The 21,494-nt window shown below is 37.7% G+C and overlaps 4 protein-coding genes across 9 annotated transcripts in view; 3 read left to right on the forward strand and 1 right to left on the reverse strand.

The window, feature by feature from the left end:
• LOC119412758 (testis-expressed protein 264) overlaps positions 1-3,532 on the reverse strand; it is a 60,078-nt gene extending 56,546 nt beyond the window's left edge. The window contains exon 1 of the mRNA XM_037679794.1: positions 3,269-3,532. Within this exon, the coding sequence (XP_037535722.1) occupies positions 3,269-3,532 (264 nt within the window). The remainder of the gene's footprint in view (positions 1-3,268) is intronic.
• A 758-nt stretch (positions 3,533-4,290) lies between these two features.
• On the forward strand, positions 4,291-5,785 carry gpx1a (glutathione peroxidase 1a). The gene is made up of 2 exons (XM_037679353.1): positions 4,291-4,642; positions 5,094-5,785. The coding sequence occupies exons 1-2, from the start codon at positions 4,418-4,420 to the stop codon at positions 5,442-5,444; spliced, it is 576 nt and encodes a 191-aa protein (XP_037535281.1). The 5' UTR covers positions 4,291-4,417; the 3' UTR covers positions 5,445-5,785.
• A 3,586-nt stretch (positions 5,786-9,371) lies between these two features.
• brk1 (BRICK1 subunit of SCAR/WAVE actin nucleating complex) lies at positions 9,372-10,767 on the forward strand. Its single transcript, XM_037679354.1, has 3 exons — positions 9,372-9,589; positions 10,178-10,260; positions 10,344-10,767. The coding sequence occupies exons 1-3, from the start codon at positions 9,421-9,423 to the stop codon at positions 10,368-10,370; spliced, it is 279 nt and encodes a 92-aa protein (XP_037535282.1). The 5' UTR covers positions 9,372-9,420; the 3' UTR covers positions 10,371-10,767.
• A 1,005-nt stretch (positions 10,768-11,772) lies between these two features.
• Positions 11,773-21,494, forward strand: part of rbm5 (RNA binding motif protein 5) — an 11,824-nt gene continuing 2,102 nt past the window's right edge. The window contains exons 1-20 of one of the 6 annotated variants that reach the window (XM_037678714.1): positions 11,773-11,833; positions 12,170-12,206; positions 12,943-13,111; positions 13,213-13,371; positions 15,464-15,533; positions 15,954-16,027; positions 16,739-16,822; positions 17,079-17,139; positions 17,494-17,559; positions 17,666-17,826; positions 17,948-18,045; positions 18,152-18,239; positions 18,314-18,382; positions 18,621-18,684; positions 19,377-19,477; positions 19,565-19,718; positions 19,861-19,949; positions 20,052-20,237; positions 20,332-20,472; positions 20,584-20,667. In XM_037678714.1, coding sequence (XP_037534642.1) covers positions 12,190-12,206; positions 12,943-13,111; positions 13,213-13,371; positions 15,464-15,533; positions 15,954-16,027; positions 16,739-16,822; positions 17,079-17,139; positions 17,494-17,559; positions 17,666-17,826; positions 17,948-18,045; positions 18,152-18,239; positions 18,314-18,382; positions 18,621-18,684; positions 19,377-19,477; positions 19,565-19,718; positions 19,861-19,949; positions 20,052-20,237; positions 20,332-20,472; positions 20,584-20,667 — 1,935 coding nt within the window. In that variant the 5' untranslated portion in view covers positions 11,773-11,833; positions 12,170-12,189. Of the gene's footprint in view, positions 11,937-12,169; positions 12,207-12,942; positions 13,112-13,212; positions 13,372-15,463; positions 15,534-15,953; positions 16,028-16,738; positions 16,823-17,078; positions 17,140-17,493; positions 17,560-17,665; positions 17,827-17,947; positions 18,046-18,151; positions 18,240-18,313; positions 18,383-18,620; positions 18,685-19,376; positions 19,478-19,564; positions 19,719-19,860; positions 19,950-20,051; positions 20,238-20,331; positions 20,473-20,583; positions 20,668-21,494 lie in introns of those variants that run through there. The other 5 variants (XM_037678715.1, XM_037678713.1, XM_037678716.1 and 2 more) reach the window with 5 other exon arrangements.

A 21,494-nucleotide genomic window follows, 5' to 3' on the forward strand; every position in this document is an offset into this window, starting at 1 on the left:
AAGCAGAGGTGAACTGTGCACACTGGGTCACAGAACCCCCCCACCCCCCCGGCTTCGAAGCTGTGAAGAGGCTGATGGAGGAGAAGGCTTTAGCGAGTTGAGCCTTGGATGTGCATTAGCCATTTGAAGGAGCAGACATAGCCGTATCCATGGCAACCATCTCAGGACCAAATCAAGTTCTCATTGAGGTCTTTTGTTTCTCCAGAGGAAGTGATTAAAGGAGGTAAAAGTGAGAAAACTGAGAACGGGATGAAACTTAACCATGCAGGCACTTATCTGTCTGCTGAACTTAAAAAAAAAAATAAAAATAAAAAAACGCCCACTGCAAAAATTGGTGGACAGTGTCTCCCCATTTAAACACCAAACACCAGTCCTCCTGTGTGTAAGCGAACTCTCGGGGGTTCCTGCCGCAGTCAGTGAATGGCATCCTGAGGCTCAGACACTAATGAGCTGAGATCATTATGACAATTATTCCAACTTAGATCAGGACTTGGCTGTGACTGTGCAGAGGAACCAGGACTCAATGTTAGCCTAATTGCCAGCTTGAGGGGAAAAAAATGGATGAGCATAACAAAAGTGTTTTGAAGCAGGGCTGGGAAGAGCCCATCACTGACCTCTGGTTACATTCCATCAGGTTGCTTTGGTAGGTTTAAGCAGTGAACTCACAACTGTTTTAAGTTAGATACTAATTTGTTTTAAAGAAAACTAAACAGTAACGATGAGCGAAGTTAACAAAATCCCACTGTAACTGACTCGTGCTATAAAACTCAATAATTATTTATCAAATAGAAAAAAGTGTGGGTTAAATACATTAGAGGTGTTGATGCAGAAGGTGTTCACTGCATAAAACTGCCTTGAAAAACATAAAAGTGAAATATCTAGACTGAAACCATCTTTGCATGGTGATGGCAGTACCACACATTAATAGGTTTGAGTCTGACTACTGGTGCCTTTAATAAAAAAATAAATAATTTAAAATTTGGTCTTAAGTGAGATTACCAGTACATTATGAGTTGTTTCTTTAGATACTTGTAGTAAAAGGTGAGCCTACTCAAACTGATTTCCACAAAGCCTGCGTTTTTATTTTTATTTTTAAGTAGTAGTAAACTGACTGATTGGTCAGCAAATTAATTTGGGTGATTGCTGCCATAATTTAAATAAATGGCATCAGTCAGACATGCGTATAGTAATTTGATTTGCATCTATACGTTTATGTTGCATGTATTACAACCTGAAGGCGATCAAGCAACACTTTCAACAGATAGAATATATTTCATGTCAAGGGTGCCTTCACCGGCGAACCGGCTTCCAAAGGAAGTTCATCGAAATATTTTGTTAACTTTGTCAAGGCGTAGTGCCATAACTTCCAGAATGAATTACAAGACTTTACTTTTTAAATATCTGAGAGGCTTGAAACCTTTGCTATTCCAACAGCACATGTTCTGCTAAAAAGCATTTGTCCAAAACTCTTCAATCACTGCATTAAAAAAATAAATAAATCTATACTGTATTCTGCAAGACCATTAAACTACCGGTAATATAATTAACAGATAACAATAAACAACAATGGGGGAGAAAAAACGTTTTTTTAGATACTGGCAATCGACTATCGTGATTTCTAAAATTGGCATGGTCATCAACTATTAAAAAGATTTTTTTTAGACAACCTCTGATTAAGAGGGAGGCTTAAAGAATTAGCTTATATCTTAATTCAAACATAATTAAGATCTAAAATAAAAGTAAGCTTAAAATATCAACAGACACTATTATTCCCACTCAACACACAACAATCAGACAGTTGTATATCATATTCAGTGGGTATTACGGTCATAGAAGAGCCATATTTATTGATAATAAATGGGTCAAGTTCTTGTTTTACACTCCTGTTACTAAAACTTGCAGAAATGCTGAGTGCAACAAGATTGAGAAATTATTTCAAGATGGTCCATTGTCTCAAGCCTCTCAAATTTAGGAAAACCTTACAAAGCTCATCCTAAAACTCCTTTGAAATGTGGGAACAAGCCTTGCAGTATTATGAAGACCCCAGAGAGTGTGCAGTTTTAGCTATCAAGGAAAGCGCTCCAGCAGCTATTGTGTCCTGCACCTTATAGAAACAGAGATGTTGAGATAGATGGGTTCACACAGGGAACAACAACACAGGAAACCATCCATAAGTGAGATCTAACTGAATTACACTGGAGTCAGCAGCCTTGGAGTGGAGATAATGAGAGGCAAGGGCAATTTCTATCACATTCACATAAATGAAAGCATTCCTGGGTTTACTTTCTGTTCTTTCCTTGTCACATGTTTTCTACCAAACCATCACAGCTTGGATGTTAGTCCTAAGAAACAAAAATGCTGAGATAAAAAGGTGATATTTTTTTATTTACGCACATAAATTCAACTGAAAATATCCTGAGTTAATAACACGAGCCTGTAAGCTTGCTGATTTTTATGTAATAAATCTTAATAGTTGTTTGATCAATTGATAAGTACAAAGACACACCATCAGAGTGCAGCAACACAACACACATCTGTCAAATCAGCTGATTTGCACACGATGCAAAATTATCTAATCTAAATTTTCCATAAAGCCTTAAGGATACAACTCCTTACTTGAAATTAAAGACCTAACACGTTTGAATTATTACTTAATTATAATTACTACTACTCCATAACATCCAAATACACAAGACACCATATCCAAACCAGATGTTCAATAATGCTTAGGGAAATGATGTCCCTAACATGAAAAGAAGTGGATTAATTGCTGAATGTCACAAGTATACAAAATAACACTTAGAGGACTATTCATTGTGAGGAGGGATGGGGTTTTGTTTTCAAATTAATAAATACAATAACAAGGACAAACTGTTTAGAAATGATGGATTTAGTCACTTGTGTCGTGGAAAGGAACAACACCGCCATCTAGCGGCGAACTACAATAAGCACAATAAATTTCATCACGTCCACTGTTTCTACATTTAGAACTCTTTAACAACATGGGCTAAAACTGAAGTGGTTTCTTTTTCTATGCAACATTAAAAGTATATATCTTAATATCAAATTATGTTCTCAAATAAACCTTTTTTCATCATTTTTTCCACCTTCCCTTAAAACTAATGCTGTAGATCGCATCAATTTATAAGTCTAGTTGACTTTTAGTTTTGCATTTCTGAACAGCGATGTAGTTGCATCGCTGAGCTTGCGACAAAGATTGCAGCAGTAGGAAAACGTGTCGTTATTTAGCAGATTTCTAGATGTTTACCTGTTTGGGCTCGTCATAAAACACCACGATACACGACAGCCCTGTTGCTCCAACACGCCGAGCTTCCTTCAAAAGTTGTCCGCTGGGTTTGTACGCTCCTTCTTTAAACCTGTATGCGAATGTCATCTTTTTTAAGGACGAAGAGCAAGTTTGCACGGTGATGTCTGTGAGGAGTCCTGAATACAAAACACAACCAGCTAATGTAAAAACTAAAACAGCTAATAGGATGAGCAGCAGGCTCATGCTGAAGCCGTATTCTGACATGATGAGAGCTCACCAACAGGTGGGGCGAATTACAGTAAAAACTGCCGCCTCCAAGCATTTAACACGGTTTCATTTCTTAAAACATGCTTAAAATATGCTTTAGGTTGTCTTTAAAAGCACGTCATTGATGAAAAAGGTAAAGTTTTCGCGCTACCCGGCAACGACAAAACCGCTGGATTACACATTGTGCAGGACTTCCTGGAACGTACCATGCAGGCGAAAGGGGGGGGGGGGGTGTTATAACAAGAAAATATTAATAAAATAATCCGAAAGTCACTTAAATAATATTTAGCTGATTTTTTTGTGTCTAGTATATGCAATTTTAGTTGATGTGTAACAATTAGCAAACTGTTGTCTTTTGAAACGAGTTTACAATGACACTTTTCCGTTGTTTTCCTTTTTTTTTTTTTTTTTTTTGCTGCCGTCCTCGGTTTGAAGAAACGCAATAGGAAATTGTAAACAAGAATATTCTTGCTGTGTGACCCACAAAATAAACAACAAAAATAAAACTCACTAAATAAAATAAACGTGTTACTATACTAAAGTTTACTCAAGTTAAATGTCGATGCGTATTTAGTTCAGCTTTTCATGACAAATTATTTGAGGGATAAGTGCCTTGGCGCAATACCGGTATGGGACCGGTTAAAAGTAAAGGCGAGCTGCGAGGGCGGAGTTGTCTCTCTAATAGAGAGAAAGCAAACTCCGCCTCCCTAGAGCGCTGCTTCGTATGCCGGCCTCTAAATAAATAGTGCACATCCATCAATAGCCTTAAGGAGCGTTTATGTTTGTGCTCCGCCTTTATTTTAAATTAGGGCTGAACTTCAAGAAAACGTTCAAAGTTGATTTTTTTCCGCATTGCATTCGGCTTGTGACGGATTCATAAACATGGCTGGAAACATTAAAAGGTTTTACGACCTTACAGCTAAGCTGCTCTCTGGTGAAACCTTTAGTTTCTCGGCACTAAAGGGGAAGGTCGTTCTCGTTGAGAATGTGGCTTCTCTCTGAGGAACAACCATCAGGGATTACACACAGATGAACGAGCTTCATTCTCGCTATTCCGCCGAGGGACTTGTTATTCTGGGTGTGCCCTGCAATCAGTTTGGACATCAGGTAAGTTCCCTTAAATATAAAACAATAACATGACCTCAAAACATTCTGCAGTCTTCTTGTTTTAAGTTTAATGATTTCCTTTATTAAAAGGTATTGTAATTTATAAATGCTTTATAACCTAACTAGCAAAATGTTTTCAAATATATTGTAAAATGGCATCAAAATATGTTAAGTATCAGCAAATTATCTTACAGGAATTACAATGTTAACACCATTGGTCTCTGGGAAAACATTTCCTTATATTGTGTATTTTCTGTGTGTTGTCTGAATTGTGTGACTAACTTTAGGATACCGAGTGTCATCTTTCTCTGAAATGGTCCAGAATAAAAACTGAATGAAAATGGATGTGCTTCAAAACTTCAAATGAATTTGAAAAAAAAAATCACTTTCATTAATGTTAACTTTGTTTTGTGGCTGTAAATGAAAACCCTGCTCAATGTTCTGTGTGTAGGAGAACACCAACAACGATGAAATCCTGAGGTCCCTGAAGTATGTCCGTCCAGGCAACGGCTTTGAGCCAAAGTTCCCGCTGTTTGAAAAGGTGGATGTGAATGGGAAGGATGCCCACCCGCTGTTTGTGTATCTGAAAGAGAAACTCCCAGTCCCCTGCGATGATGCCACGGCTCTCATGACGGATCCGAAGTTCATCATCTGGAGTCCTGTGTGCAGGAATGACATATCCTGGAACTTTGAGAAGTTCCTGATCACTGCTGACGGGGAGCCTTACAAGCGTTACAGCAGGCATTTCCTCACCATTGACATCGAGGCAGATATTAAAGAGCTACTGAAGAGAATCAAGTAAAATGAGCGCTACAACACTATAGCTGGCTGTAAAAGATGTAGTCTACCACTCTTATCAGCATACTCAGACATTAGTGACATTTTATCTTTCTTTCCAGCTTAGAGTTAAACTGCCTCAGTCCAAAGATTGTGCTATTTTCAGTGGTGTGCACTGCCTGTTTACTAAATGAAGAAACTTCTGTAAACCATTTTGTGTAAGGAGTTCCTGATGAAATGTAAATGTGTGTGCTTCTACCACTAACTATACCACAATTTGATGATTTCAAGAGGAAAAAATAAAGATGTTGCACTGAACAACGTTATTTTGTCTGTTTAAAATTCATATAAAAAAAACCTTCTAAATACTCTTTGTACTGAATTTATTTGAACAAAATTCACACAAGCCAATTTACTACCCCCCTCCTTATGCATCAACATCAAAAGGTGCATAAATTGAGAATGCAGAAATGCACATTATTGTCTTGTGGGATAAACAGATAATTGACTAATTTGTTGTCAGTACAAAGTTTTGGAGTGAGCAGGCCATGTACTAATACTGTATTCTGTTTCAAAGTTTTAGACTTTTTCAGACTTAAATTTCCAGTTTGAGGACTGGATGAAATTGTAGTAAATGCTAAATGTAGTAAATAGCCTGCACGTATATAATGCAGCATAACCTCAGAAGGGTGCCCAAAGTATTTTCAGTGTGTTTTCTATTTACATGAATCTGAAATGCAAGTTGCTGCTAACAGAAATCACTTGGAGTTGGATATGCATGGAATATGTATATTATATTAATTGTACAAAGTAATGTACTTTTTTGAGAAATGAAATTCAATTGTTCATCTTTAATAGAATGTAAACAATGAGTGTACAGTTCAAGTTTTTTGACAATCATTTCAGAAAGTGAAACTCATGAATTATTTCATTACACACAGAGAAATAATATTTCAAGCCTTCATTTTTTTTTGTAATATTGATGATTATGGCTGATAATTAATGAACAACCAAAATTCAGTGTCTCAGAAAATTAGAATATTGTGAAGAGGTTCAATATGCACTCCCTGCACTGGCTACCCATTCACCTTCGGATCCAATTCAAAATTCTCATGTATGTTTTTAAATCACTGAACAGTTCCGCCCCATCCTATCTCACTGATCTTCTGCAGCCATATGTCCCACCGCGCTCTCTGAGGTCAGCAGACCAGATGCTTCTCTCAGTCCCAGAAACCCATCGTAAGCTCAGAGGTGACAGGGCTTTCTCTGTTGCAGGTCCACGACTGTGGAATGAGTTGCCACTGAGTGTCCGGCAGGCTCCCACACTCTCAGTCTTTAAGTCTCGCTTGAAGACCCACTTCTATTCGCTTGCTTTTAACACGGTGTGATTTGTTTGGTCCTGTCTGTTCTCTACACTGTTGGCCATTTTAGTTAGCTTCTGCTGCTATTTGTATCTGTATTTTTATTTTATGTTTTCCTGTCTGCTGTGCATGTTTGTTTTTGTACAGCACTTTGGTTGGCCTTGTTGCTGTTTTAATTGCTCTATAAATAAATTGGTATGGTATGGTAATATTATAAATTCCTGTGTTACACCTTAATCGGCTCATTAACTCCTGGACATGAGCTACAAATGTCTCATTCCTCAAGTCCAGCCACTCCTGAACCAGAGACAACATCAGCATCTTACCTGCTGAGGAGACAAAGAACTGGACTCAGTGGTACATTTCAGATTAAAGTAAATTCTGCATGACATTTAGAAATCAAGGTCCCAGAGTCTGGAGGAAGAGTGGAAAGGGACAGAATCCACGTTGATGGAAGTCCAGAGTGAAGTTCCCAGTCAGTGATGGTTTGGGTCCATGTTCTCTGCTGGTGTTGGTCCACTGTGTTTTCTGAAGTCCACAGTCAGCACAACATCTACCAGGATATTTTAGAGACTTCATGCTTCCTTCTGCTGATGAGCTTCATGGAGATGGTGATTTTATTTTCCAGCAGGACAGGGCACCTTTTGTTTTTCATTGTAAATCATCAAAATTACAATAAATAAAGTCTTGAAATATTTCACTCTATATGTGTAATGAATCTATTTAATATGAGTTCCACCTTCTGAAAATGATTGACAATACTGAATGTAAAAAGTTAAGTCAGGTTCCTTTTCTGAACTCAAACTGAACTTTTTCATGTATTTATTTTTTGGGGGTGATGCACCTGAATATTTTTTTCTATTCCACATTCCACTTTTAATGCGTATTCAATTTTACAAAATACTAAAACCAAATTCCATGCGTTCCCAAATTTTGAACGGCTGTAACTTTTACTGCTAATAAATGTGGTCTAAATGTTACATGCCTATTGTTTACATCCATTAATGTGTCGCTTCCTATGGTATGAAACAAAGTCTCAGCCGTTGGTTGACAAGAGATCTGACTATTTTTGGAAGGAACCTGTTGACTAAAGCAGATGGCATTTCCAAGACTGTTTATCCATGTCATTCTATGTATATATCACCACAAAACATAAGAAAAACCAACTCCATTATCTTTCAGTTTTTGTGGAAAAATAAGACTCATTATGTTAAAAAGTCCCAACTAGTTAAAAAACATGAGCATGGTGGTATCAATGCACGAGACTTTGAAGCAATGGTTGGAACATTTAGGACTAAATGGTTAAAAACCTTTTTACAACAACAAAATTCAATGTGGTTTCACATCCCTGCCTCCATTTTTAAGCAGCTGGAAGGAATTGACTTCCTTGCAAGGTGTGACTTCGAAGTGACGAAGATTCCAGTTAAACTATCAAACTTCCACAAACAAGTTCTTCAGTTCTGGAAAATGATATTTCACCATAATTTCTCACCTCATGGATCAACTTTGTGGAATAATAGAGCAATCACAGTGGGCAGAAAGTTAATATTTAGAAAAGACTGGTATGAAAAAGGCATCATTTTTGTAACAGACATCTTGGATTGTAATGGAGATCTTTTAAATTTCTCATCTTTTGTTAGAAAATATAACCTTAGCTGCTGCCATAAAGATTTTATGAAGGTATGTAAAGCAATCCCTTTAGCCTTGATTCAGTTAATTAAAAATATCATTATGTATTCAAAGGTGACCGTCTCGATGCTCACATTAAAACTAAATGACTGTAGTTTAGTTGATCTCAAATGTAATAACAAGATGATCAATGAATGCATGCGACAAACGATTTACTATGATTACAACAAAGATTCATTCAAGAAACCTCCCAATATAAATCATAAAACCATGACTTCTGCTCATTCAAAATTTGTCAAATGGCCTATATCTCCTAAAGTGAAAGAAAACCATTTTAAAATAGTAAATAAGATCTATCCAGTAGCCATGCTTCTGCACAGAAGATTTAAATTTGAGGTGGATTTGTGCACCTTCTGTAAATCTGAAGATGAATCCCTTGAACATTTGTTTTTTTCATGTCAATACTCACAAAGTTTCTGGACTGACATTACAAACTGGATTAATCTAAAACTGAACATTCCTCCCTTTGATGCTGATGCCATTTTATTTTACATGGATAATTTAAGCTCAGCTTACTCCGATGCTATAAATATAGTCATCCTTATAGCAAAGTATCACATTCATTGTAGTAAATGGAGGGACAATCAGCCCTCCTTCCCGTGTTTTATGAACGAATTCAAGTTGTACTATTCTTCAATAAGTAGATTAAAAAACTGGAAAACTGCTAGAACCATTTCACAACAGATATCAAAAAACTTGTTGTTTTAAGTTTCTCATATTGTTTTGCTCCTTTTTGTTTCTTATGTTTATTCTTTTCATTTAATGTTTTTTATATATGTATTACTCAATTTTTATCATTTTGTAACCCCCCTAGCTTGTAAACTGTAGTTCTGACACCCTTCACGAGTGTTTGTATATATCTTTCTCTTTTGTAGTGTTTTGTAGTTCTGTGTGTTATTAATAAAAATAAAAAAATAATAAAATAAAAAAAAATAATGTGTCGCTTCCTGGATGACAGCTCAGGGCAGTACCGACATAACTCTAACCCACCAGACTGCTAACATGGCCGGTCAGGAAGATCCCGTGCAAAGAGAGATTCACCAAGACTGGGCGAACCGAGAGTACATCGAAGTAATTACAAGCAGCATCAAAAAGATCGCTGACTTCCTCAACTCGTTTGGTAAGCCTCTGAACAAACGGGGTTTCGAATATAATCGCTATGATGTAGAATATTTAAGTAGAAGAATCGAGCTAGCTGTTGCTAACAGATGTTGACGTTTTTAAATGGCCACTCCCGGTTAGCATGTAGCTCGGACGTTAGCACCGAGCTAGGAGGGTGATACATTAAAAGCTTGCTGCCTTGTGTTTTTCGCTTATATTGATTGTTTAACGAGTGGAATCAGTATACGTTTCGACAGCTAACTCCTCTTTGTCTTGCGTTGCAACACATAGATGGGCTAACTGTCCGGCTATTGCTAACACAGACGCTACCAGCTAGCATTTAGCTCGAACGTTAGCACCCAGCTAACTGGTTTGTTTAAGAATATTGACGTGTAGAAAAACGTAATGCCTTTGTTCATTTAATGAGTGTGTTTAATTTAGAATTTGTCAGCTAACTAATTTCCCTGTTCCACGCTGCTGTGTGACAAAAAATAACGGATGAATTAGGGTGCAGTTATCTTTATTGGAACATTGAGTGATTAAAACAATGGCTACCTGCTGACAATAACACCAACCTTTCTAACATGTCAATTTTTTTACCCAACAGATATGTCATGTCGCTCCCGTCTGGCAACACTCAACGAGAAGTTGACAGCGTTGGAGAGGAGGATTGAATATATAGAGGCCAGAGTAAGTACATGAATTAAAGTGTATATTTTGCATCTCGGGCTCCATGTAATTTAACAATGAAATTAATATATTTGTCATTTCAGGTGACGAAAGGAGAAACCTTGACCTAGAACTCCTAACTTAAAACTACTTCCCCTCTCTCCACCCTGAAGTTTTTGGACTAAATGTGCTGGAACCGCCATCCTTTTTTTTGGGATCACGTGGACCATTTTTATATTATGTGGCTGAGTTTTGTGTTGTTTTATCTCATGACTCATTCGTATAGAAGATATGGATCTGTTTTTGTATCGGTGACACAAGCATCCACGTTTATTCTAAAATAAAGCTCCATAAGTATTGTTTTGGAAAGATAATCTGGAGCAAGGTAATACAATTGTCAGCAGTATGTATACAGTGTCAGTACCAAATCAGAGAGAGAAAAACTGGGAACATATTTGTGTGCCAAGTTGAACAATTAATGTGTAGTCATCTTTATGGAAGATTTGCCTGTACAAAAGAAAAATGTTTGGTGATGTTTCAGATTTTAAATACTGTAATAAAAGATTAACAGTTGCCTTTGTGCTATTTTCTGTGCATACTGTTTGCTGAGTTTGTCGGTCTGCGGTAGCTTGGTAGTCATGCAGTGGTCTTGTAATCCTCAGGTTGCAGATTGGAGTCCAGGAAACCAGTCTAAATTAGTTGGCAAATTTTCCATGTGAGTTTTCTTGCTGTGGCAACCCCTGAAGAAAGGAGCAGAGGAAACGAAACAAGAATTCAGTCACATGGCATAAGTGAAAATGTATGTACAGCAGCTAAAAACAACTGGAAAACGTAAGATTTTATACAGAAATTGATTACAAGCTTTGTTAAATTCACTGCAAAAGCTTAACATAAAGCCAAATTAAATATATATATATATGTATATATATATATATATATATATATATATATATATATATATATATATATATATATATATATATATATATATATATATATGTGTGTGTGTAAATTGGATGCAGGGTGTTCAGATAACACCATGCACTTTTACATTTTGTACTTTAGACTATTCATAAACAGGAAATATGTTACAGTATTTCCTGTAAGTCGCCGATTTAATACATCAACTTCATATAATTTCACAAGAAATGTTGTATAGGTTTCAATCTCGTTTCTCTTTGTTTTTAAATATACTGTCCTGTGCATAGATATCATATAATGACGTGTTTATATCTATAGTCCTGTGCATAAACGCCAACTATGTAAAATGGCGAAGAATAGAGATGTGTTATTGTGCCCTCAAGAATGCCTGTCAGGTCTCACTTTCAGCGCTTCCTCTGGTTCGTAGGATAAACGCTTCAGTGCTAACTTACGAAGAATGCAAAAACTATCAAAAATGAGCATCATAATGAATGTGTAAAGTATCTGAACATAATTATGTGAACCTAAATCACGTGCGACAGCTGTTGAGACAAACAGGACTTGCATTGTTGCCTGTAAGGCAAACTCGTGGACTTACATAACTGATAACGTAGTGCGCTAGTGCCTGCCCCAATGCATCTTGGGATAAAGAAGGTTCTGTCGTGGCGTTGAGGTTAGTTATCAAACGTGAGCTGAATTTTATTCCTCACAGTTTATCGAAAAATTGTAGCGAAAAAGTTTTAGTTGGCTGTAACGTTGTCGGAAAACCTTTATCGGTGAGTTTTTGTGCGATTAATTTCGAAAATAACCGCTCACAGCTTCTTTGACGTCGATGCTTTTTGCCGTGAGTTGTCATTGTAGAATCGGTGTCCATCTTGTGTTTTACCTTCATTCACTGTCAGACTCATAAGAGAATGCTTCGGCATTTTAAATTGTCAATATATTTAAAATAACAGAAATTCTGGGTAATCACACACTGTCGGTATTTTTTCTTTTTTTTTTCTTTTAGGTTTCGGGTCCGTGTAGAAAATGGGAACTGATAAAAGGTGAGTTGGCCGTAGGGTGTAAATTTGCAAAGCAAGATGGCATCCTGTTCAACCACTTATTAGGCGAATTGTATTCTTAACAATTTCTTATTGAGAGTAATTGTAACTTTAGTTGTAAGTCATCAAATAAATACATTTTGTTTTTTTTGTCATTCAAGAGTGATTTTATGATGGACGACTGATGCACACTAAGGACTTTTATTTGAATATGTTAAATACTCATGTTTTTAAAGAAATTAAAAAAACGTTCAAACACTAAATGTCCACACAAATAACTTTTTTAAGTTTTGGAAGTGAAAATCCAGTCCTTATCAGAAATGGTGATTATTATTTACTTTGTTTTGATTAACATTTGACAGCGTTGTGTATTTCATTTACACAGTTTACCTGTAATAAAAACAAGAAATTTTGTTGAACATTTCAACTTGGAAAAAGTAAATGTTTACCAAAGTTTTCTTTCCTCGAATCTCATGCATTTTTTTTTCATTAATTTATATATTGTTAGATTCAAAAATGACTATATGGAAATTACAAATTACTTTAAGGGTACCCTCTTTTGTTCAGGCAGTTTAAAACATACATTTAATTTCTCAATTGTTAAAGGACGTAAATCTGTTACATTACAAGGCAATCTGTTAATTGTGTTGTGATGTTTTGGAGTATTACATTGCTGAAATGTATGGCTAAAAAAGTAATTGTTGTGTTGATGTCTGCCTTTCTGTAACTCCTTAAACAGGATCAGCCGGACCGAACGCAGTGGTAGATATGGATCGGAGCCGTCCCGTAATGGCTGGCGAGACTTGCGAGAGCGGGACCAAGAGTGGGAGTACAACAGCCGGCGCTGGAATGACGAGAGGCGTAATCATTACGAAGGAGATCGCAGAGGATCTCGAGACAGTCCAGAGGTACTTGATTTGAATGAGCAGATTCTTTAGGTTGTAACTTATTTTATAGTTGAATGTAATATTAGTGTCAAAAAAATTTTTTAATGTTTTTTTTCATGAAGCCGAGAGAAAGGAAAAGGCGGAACAGTGACCGATCAGAAGATGATTATCGCTCAGATGGCGACTACTCGGAGCACGATTATAGAAGAGATCCAGGAAATGAGAAGAAGAGTAAGACCATTATGATCGGGGGTTTGTCTCCTCAAACTTCTGAGGAAGATGTAAGTTTTTTTTATTTATTTTTTATTTTATGGACAGTAGTAGGAATGTGTGATATGGCATAAAATTCATATCAAGATATGTAATGTGAAGGGTGGCGATAACGATATATATCACTGTTTTTGGTATAAAACATGCAATAGGAATTGGGGGGAAAAAAATCATAGGGTGTCCTTTTGCCATCATTTATTTTGAATTAAGAAAATTCCATTACTAGCTCCAGAGAGTTTTTAAAATAAAAAATAAAAAAAACAAGTATTGGGCTTCTTTCGTGTAATACAAAACAGTGCAAAATATATCAAATGTAGTTTTAGCCATACGTTTAAAACAATAATATGTTGTTATCTCTTAACAGTTCCAGTATTCTCACTTAAGAAATGAACAGCAACAGAGCAGCAAGTGCACACTGAAAACACTTAACCCTCCAGTGTGCGTCTCCTTCCGCTTTAATGGAGAGCTGACAAAAAATGAGTCTGGCTTTGACCAGAGGGTCTCACAGTAAAATCGCACAACACGGCATTCTTTTCACAGATCAGAGAGCAGGTTTCTCTAAAGCTGGCCAACGCTTACTTTAACTTTCGACAGGAAAAAAACGACAACTTTTGATAGAACACAGTGTTTTGCGAATGCGTCCGAATACGGCAAGCCGGCCGTAGTTAGCTTGTAGCTTCACTACTTGGCTCTTGCAGAAAAGACTTTTTAACACCACTTACGCACAGTTCTCCACTCAAAAAAAAGTAACTATTAAACTGACAACTCTGATTTTACATCAGACACTGGGTATGTTTACATGGACATAAGTAACCGGATCAAATGGCCGGTCGGAATAAAAGTGTGTCATGTAAACACTCCGTTCGGGTTATTTTTTGTGTATTCGGCGCGATCCGTTATAATTTCTGATCAGAACGAAACGGGTGGTTTACGCCGATCCGAAACCCGATCGGTGCGCATGTAAACGCTTGATCTGTTCATTTTTATCTGATGGTGAAAAACTGACCTGACTGCGCATGTGCGACTTTGCCATTTCCGCCTGGCTAACGCTAATAATATTAGCATGTCAGGGAAGTAAAACTGGTCGGTGAGCGACACAACATTTCTACTAGAAATTTTTCAAGAGCTCAAAATGATTTCTATTACCTGTAGCTCAGTCAGGGAGTGCAATAACGTCTCCAACATCATTAAAACCTGTCGCGGGTCCATTTTGGGTGCTCAGGTTTGTTTACGTTCACCCGGAAGTAGAACTTCTTCTTCGGTGTTTTTTTTAAGGAGAGTTTACCACTCTGCGCATGTCAGTACTGCTGTTCAGAACAAAGCCCGCTGCATGTAAACGCTCATCATGAACAGATTGTGCCCATGTAAACAATACATTTGAATTATTCAAACAGAACACATTTCAATCCGGTCAGAGAATTCTGCGCATGTAAACATAGCTACTGTGTTACTGCGGTTAGCCGGTAGAAGACAGATCTCTATCGTAGGCTAAATTTCTATCATTTCTACTGTGTACCATATATATTGTGCATTCATAGACAGCAGTCTCGCTACTTCATGGTTCGTTTTTCGCGGACTTGCTGTATCGCAGTTTTTCAAAGTAAGATTGGACATGACAAACAATTGGCTGATTGATGGATGAACCGCATGATCGGCATGGAATTTTTTATTTAAAATAAATTATTTAAAGTTATTTATAGCCTGCTGCACAGAGATGCAGCTCACACTGGGATAAGCTTCCTCCTGCAGCTGATCAGCTGATTTCCATGCAGAGGGGAGAAGTGGGCATGGCCAAGATCGCTTGCAGGTGGCGGAAAGTGCAGCCGAGGCAGAGAGCTCTTTTAGTATGTTTAGAGTTTAGAAACGTTGTTTAGAATATTGCAAGAATGTGGGAAGGGTTTAAGAGTCAGTTTCTCTATTGTTGTTTGCACCACATGTGGTACATGTGGTGGAAAGAAATTATGTGCACAGGGTTCCAGTTACATCCAACAATAAAATGTCAAAAACTGTAATAAGATAACAGTAAAAATGTGTTTATATTATTTGACCTATAAAATTGTTACAATTTTCAAACCTAATGTAAATAATTTCTTTTGTGTTCAGATTCGTTTTGCCATAGACCAACTAGAGGGACCCCAGCCAGTGGATGTGAGACTGATGAAAAAGAGAACAGGTGAGGAACAAGTGTAAGCCGGACCATGAACACCACCACCCCCTCCCAGTCTTTGACCATAGGGCAAATCTGCTTCCATTGAGACCCATTTTCCCATAGCAGTTAGGAGAGAATTAAATTAAATCAGTTGAAAACATTTGTAAACACTTTTATGCAAGACCTGTGTTTTCAGTACATTGTGGCTCTCTCCAAGGTAAGTAAGAACTGCAGTAAAAGTTTTTGGAAAATCTCTAGACTGAAACACTTTGTTTATGAGTGTGGTATTCATCAGGATTTCTTGCTATGGTAAATCTTAAGGAGTGGCCTATTGTGTACCAAACTGGGCCTGGGTCATGAAGCAGTTTGTGGAAGAGTTTGAATAATATGCCCATGGACTCTAAACTAACACACCTCCCGTCTATATTTGAATGCTGTCTCTAGGTATAAGCCGTGGTTTCGCCTTCGTGGACTTTTATCACTTGCAAGATGCTTCCAGATGGATGGAGACCAATCAGGTTGCTTCACAATCGCCAAGTCTAGTTTTAATCTTGGGGATCTGGAGAAATGACCCTAAAGGCAACCAGAATGTATTCAATATGTAGTGTGGAAACTATTTATTTAAAAAAAATTACAATGAATACCACACAGAAAGCAAATGCTTGTTTTGTATATAATTAGAGAAATCTATTAAACTTTTTTGTATAAACAAATTAGGTATATTTAATATGTTATAATAATAAAATAGCTACCAGTAATTTCATTTGTTTTAAGTTATTTTAGGATATTTAATTTTTTTTTTTTTTTTTTTTTAATCTTTACAATGAAAGTAATAGCACACTTTCAATGTCCAGAATAATTTCTTAGCCTAAAGAAATAAAGAGTTCTCTAGCTCATCTGTAGATTTGGATATTTATCTTTTTTTCCTTGTTGTTGTGGAAAGCCCATACAAGTTTGTTTCCCCCCATTTTTTTTAAGCTTTAAAAGATGTCCGTTAATATCACAATATACTGTACACTCTGCTCCAGCCTAGTCTGAGCATTCGGGTCCCAAACACAAACAATTCTCTTTACATCCAGCTCATTTAAACATCCTGTGCCTGTCTTTAACTCAGAGCCTGTCTGCTGGGGGTCCCTCTCCCCATGCTCTCCCTTCCAACACTGCTTGTTCCAATTAATTAGATCGTTTCACCACAAGAACTCTGAGTGATTTTTGTTTTCCTCTTTCAGAAATGTCTGATCATCCAAGGCAAAGTTTTGGACATGCACTACAGTCACCCTAGGAACAAGTATGAAGACTGGCTCTGCACCACTGTAAGTGAATATGTTGTGTTTTTGTAATTGTATTGTTTGAGCAATTCTGCAGAACACACTTTTTTTATATATATATGTGCACAAGTCAGGTACTTTTTATTTTTATTTTTTTCACACAGTTTTGTCAGTGGTAAAGTTTTTGGTTCTCGGTTGGTATGGTTTGCTGTATCAAATTAGATTGCCTTTTAGTCTTCGGATCACTGCTTGGGGGCTTTATTAGATGTGTAATAAAAATGATGTGAACGGTTACTTACAGTGTGGCCTGTACAATTTCCGGAGGCGGCTGAAGTGCTTCAGGTGTGGAGCAGCCAAAACTGGTAAGTAGTTGAACTAAAAGAGGCCACCCACTGCAGACAATCAGGACAGCCTGGACCAAAAGTGCTGGGACGCAACACAAACTTTGTATCAATGTAACTGTAGAGGCCGAGAATGATTTGGACATTTCTTGTGTTCTTACTCAATGACACTGATAGAAATTGTTTTTAGATGAGAAGTTAGATTGTTCATTTTCTCACAATTTCTGCAAACCTTGGAATATTGGGAAATCTAATAATTATAGTTTATGATGTAGGCTGTCATATTTTGGGCTCATCTTTACTTGATTCTGTACCTAATTTCCATTTCTCTTCTAAAGGTTTTGTTGATACATTTCCTCTGTGATTGTCTCATAGATGGTGAAGGAAGCAATAATGCTGTGGCCTCTGAAGTTCAGCCCAGTGGCGATTTTTATGGCGACAGTAAGAATGATTTTTATTTATGTTTTACTGTGGTACAAAAACATCTATCCCAAGTTGTTTGAATAATCAAAGCTTGATTTTTCATTTTTATTTTTCTCTCGTTTAGCAATCATCCTGAGAAATATTGCTACTCAGACTACGGTGGATGCCATATTGTCAGTACTGGCACCGTATGCTAATCTGTCATCAAACAACATTCGACTCATTAAGGACAAGCAAACGGGCCAGAACAGAGGTTTTGCCTTTGTGCAGCTCTCTTCTCCTCTGGTAAAGCATTATCAATCATGCAGATGTTTTTTGTTTGTTTGTTTTTTCTTTAAACGCCACAACTCATTTTTGTATACACATTTTAATTAATTTTATTTATCTAATTTACTGCTTGTTGCAGGAGGCCTCTCAGCTGCTAACCATCTTACAAGGATTGCAGCCTCCCTTGAAACTAGATGGGAAAACCATTGGTGTCGATTATGCCAAGAGTGTTAGAAAGTGAGTGATGTAGTGGTGAAATAACAATAATTTGTATGTCTTAATTTCATCAGTGTGTCTTTTTAAATTTGTCGTTTAGATGAACGTTTTCTTTTTCTTGCATTAGGGACCTTTTGCTACCTGATGGGAATCGTATCAGTGCCTTTTCTGTCGCCAGCACAGCTATAGCAGCAGCCCAGTGGTCATCAGCTCAGGTAAGCCTATTTTCTTGAAACGTTTAGTGTACAAGAGCCATTGTTGCATCTTAAGTCCACTTTACACTCAACAGACCCAGCAGAGGTCAGATGGAATGTCGGAGTATGCCTACCTGCAAGAAGGCTACACTCCACTGTCACAGGTTAGACAAACAATACAAATATTTCACTGTTTACTTGCAGTTCAATTAATATCCTCCAGTTTGTTTGCCTAAAAATACGTACAAAATCAAACCGACAATAAACTGTAGTGGTAGCTGAAGGAAAAATATTAACAAATGAATCATGTTTTACTAAAGACAAATTACCATTTATATACAGTTTTTTTTTTTTGTATATCAATATAAAATTATACAAACCATTGCAATGAATGCTTTACAGGATTATCAGACATACTATCAAGGGGCTACAGCTAACACCTCCCAGGGAAATGGACTCCTTGGAGGCAAGTGATACTTATCTCTTTCTGAAGTGGTTTTTTAGTTTTTTAGCCATTCTATTTGTTAAAAAAAATTGTAAGACTTTTTAAACTGTTTATTGTTGTCGCTGTTGTCCATTGTTGTCATCTTTCTTTGTTGAAATCAGGTCTCTCTTGTAAATGAGTCCTCAAGGCTCAATGGGATTTACCTGTCTAAATAAAGGTTGAATGAATGGGAGGGGGGGGGGGGGGTTGGCAGAGGACTGATCAGTCATCATACAATGGAAACATGAAAACACTTTGAGTACAGTTAATTTTATTTCAAGCAATGGATATAACCACTAAGGGTACATTTACAAATATTAGGCAACCATTTGGGCAAATATGTGAATTTTACCATGTTAACTTGTGCATTTTACATTTTAACCTTTCATTCAATTGTACATCCTGACAAAAAGCGAGGTAATCTCTTTTTGCACAAGCCTTTGCCAGTCCGTGTGACCCTTTCCTCAATTAAAGCATGATGTATATTAAGGTTATAGGGACTTTAAATTCAGTAACGACAAAGTAAAAAGACCCTGCTGTTAGAAGCAACATGCATAGGAAATAATTGCTGCCTTGCTCTCACAGTGATTTGTTGGCATGCCAATGAGTTTTCAAAAAACTTTTTTTTTTTTTTTTTTTTTTTTTTTTTTTTTTTTTTTCCCCCACTATTTCAGCTGCCCCAGGGTTAAAGATTGTCCCATCTGCAGTTGGAGTTGTAATCTCCCAGAATGCACAGGTCTACCAACCCCATATAATTGCTCAGCCTGCTATACAGGTAATGTGGGCTTGCATTTCTGTACTAAACTGTAATGCAGATATTGGACAGAAACAATCTCTTAATTAACTAAAACACTAATTTTAGGCATTGCTACTTGCCCAACAGCTGGAGGCAAAGCCCCAAACGGGACACCTTTCAGCTGCTGAAGCTGTGTCTGCTCTTGCTGTCACTGCTGCTGCTGCTGTTGGCGCTGCCAGTACATTACCATCCTCTGGACAGACGGGGAACACCAACATGGGTACATTCAAACAAGACTCGTTAAAACCTGTGTTGCTGAGTGTGACGTGTCTGAAACCATATTTTATGATTTCATGGATAAAGCTTTTAACCAAGAGAGATGTGAATGCAGTTAATGTTGAACGTATCTTTTTAATCCACAGTTCCTGATATCTCCTCCTACCAATACGATGAGTCTTCTGGCTATTACTACGACCCTCAATCTGGCCTCTACTATGACCCAACTTCACATGTGGGTAACTCGTTTACAGAATGTATGAGTCACTATTGTTTTCTGCCATGTTGGTGAGACTTCAACATGTTCACTTATTTGCATTGCTGTTTTTCTTTCTAGTATTATTTCAATTCTCAGACCCAGCAGTATTTGTACTGGGACGATGAGAAGCAGACATACTTGCCGGCCCCTAATGCAGATGTTGGACTAAATGATAAATCAATAAATGGCTCAGCAGCTAGCAACAAAGAGCCTAAAGAAGGCAAAGAGAAAAAAGAGAAGCCCAAAAGCAAGACTGCACAACAGGTGCTGCATTAAATCACTCATTGTGTACTTTTCCAGTAACAACTTCTTTAACTGTTTGTATGTTTATAATTTAATGTTCAAATCAATCTTTCAGATTGCTAAAGACATGGAACGGTGGGCCAAAAGTCTCAACAAGCAGAAAGAGAACTTCAAGAGTAGCTTTCAACCTCTTAGTCAAGAAGAGAAAAAGGAGGCGGCAGCTGCTGATGCTGGATACACATTGTTTGAAAAGAAGGTATCTGATAAGGATTCAGTTGATCTAAATGTGCAGGCACTGAATGTGACACATTTTATACCATTAATGGGTTGTTGTTGTTGTTTTTAACCCATTTGTCTTTGTTTTCAGCAGACAGGCCTAGAACGACTTATGCTTGAGGTGTCAAAGACCGCTGAAGAAGTAGCACAGATGAGCTCAGCCTCAACTTCAAAGGTGAGTCTTTTCTATTCTCCATCCATTATCTTCTGCTTGTTCTGAAGTTGAGTCGCGGGGGCAGCAGCTTGAGCAGGGAGGCCCAGACATCTTTCCACAGTTCCATTCTCTGTTCTATTCCGAGTTTCTCCTGGATGACTGAACTTCTGAGAGTCTAGGTACCTTGCAAAGGAAACTCATTTCAACCGCCTGTATCCGCAAGCTCATTCTTTTGTTAATTACCCAGAGTTCATGACCATAGATGAGGGTAGGAATGTTGACTGACCGGTAAAGCAGAGAGCTTCCCTTGCAGCTCGGCTCTCTCTTCACCATAACAGCCTGGCACAGAGTCCGCAATACTGCAGAAACTGCACCAATCCATTATCAATCTCACAATCCATTCTTCCCTCCTTTGTGAACAAAACCCAGGGATATTTGATCTCCTCCCCTTGAGGCAGAACCTCGACCCGAAGAGAGCAACCCACCCTTTTCCGGTTGAGGACCATGGCCTCAGATTTGGAGGTGCTGATTCTCATTTCTCATCCCAGCCATTTCTCACACAGCTGCAAACCTTTCCGGGGGTAGCTGGAGATCACGGCACGATGAAGCAAACGGGACCCCATTATCTTCAAACAGCAGAAATAAAATCCTGAGGCCACAGAACCGGACTCCTTCCAACCCCTGGCTGCACCGAGAAATTCTGTCCATGAAAGTTTATGATCAGAATTGATCACAACAGGCAGCCCTGGCGGAGGCCATCTCCTACCATGAAGGGGTCCAACTTACTGCCAGCAATGTAAACCAAACAGGCACCGCTTGTATAGGGACCAAACAGCACATGGCAACCC

This window comes from Nematolebias whitei, chromosome 7 (assembly GCF_014905685.2).
Source record: "Nematolebias whitei isolate Nwh7 chromosome 7, NemWhi1, whole genome shotgun sequence".
Lineage (NCBI taxonomy): Eukaryota > Metazoa > Chordata > Actinopteri > Cyprinodontiformes > Rivulidae > Nematolebias > Nematolebias whitei.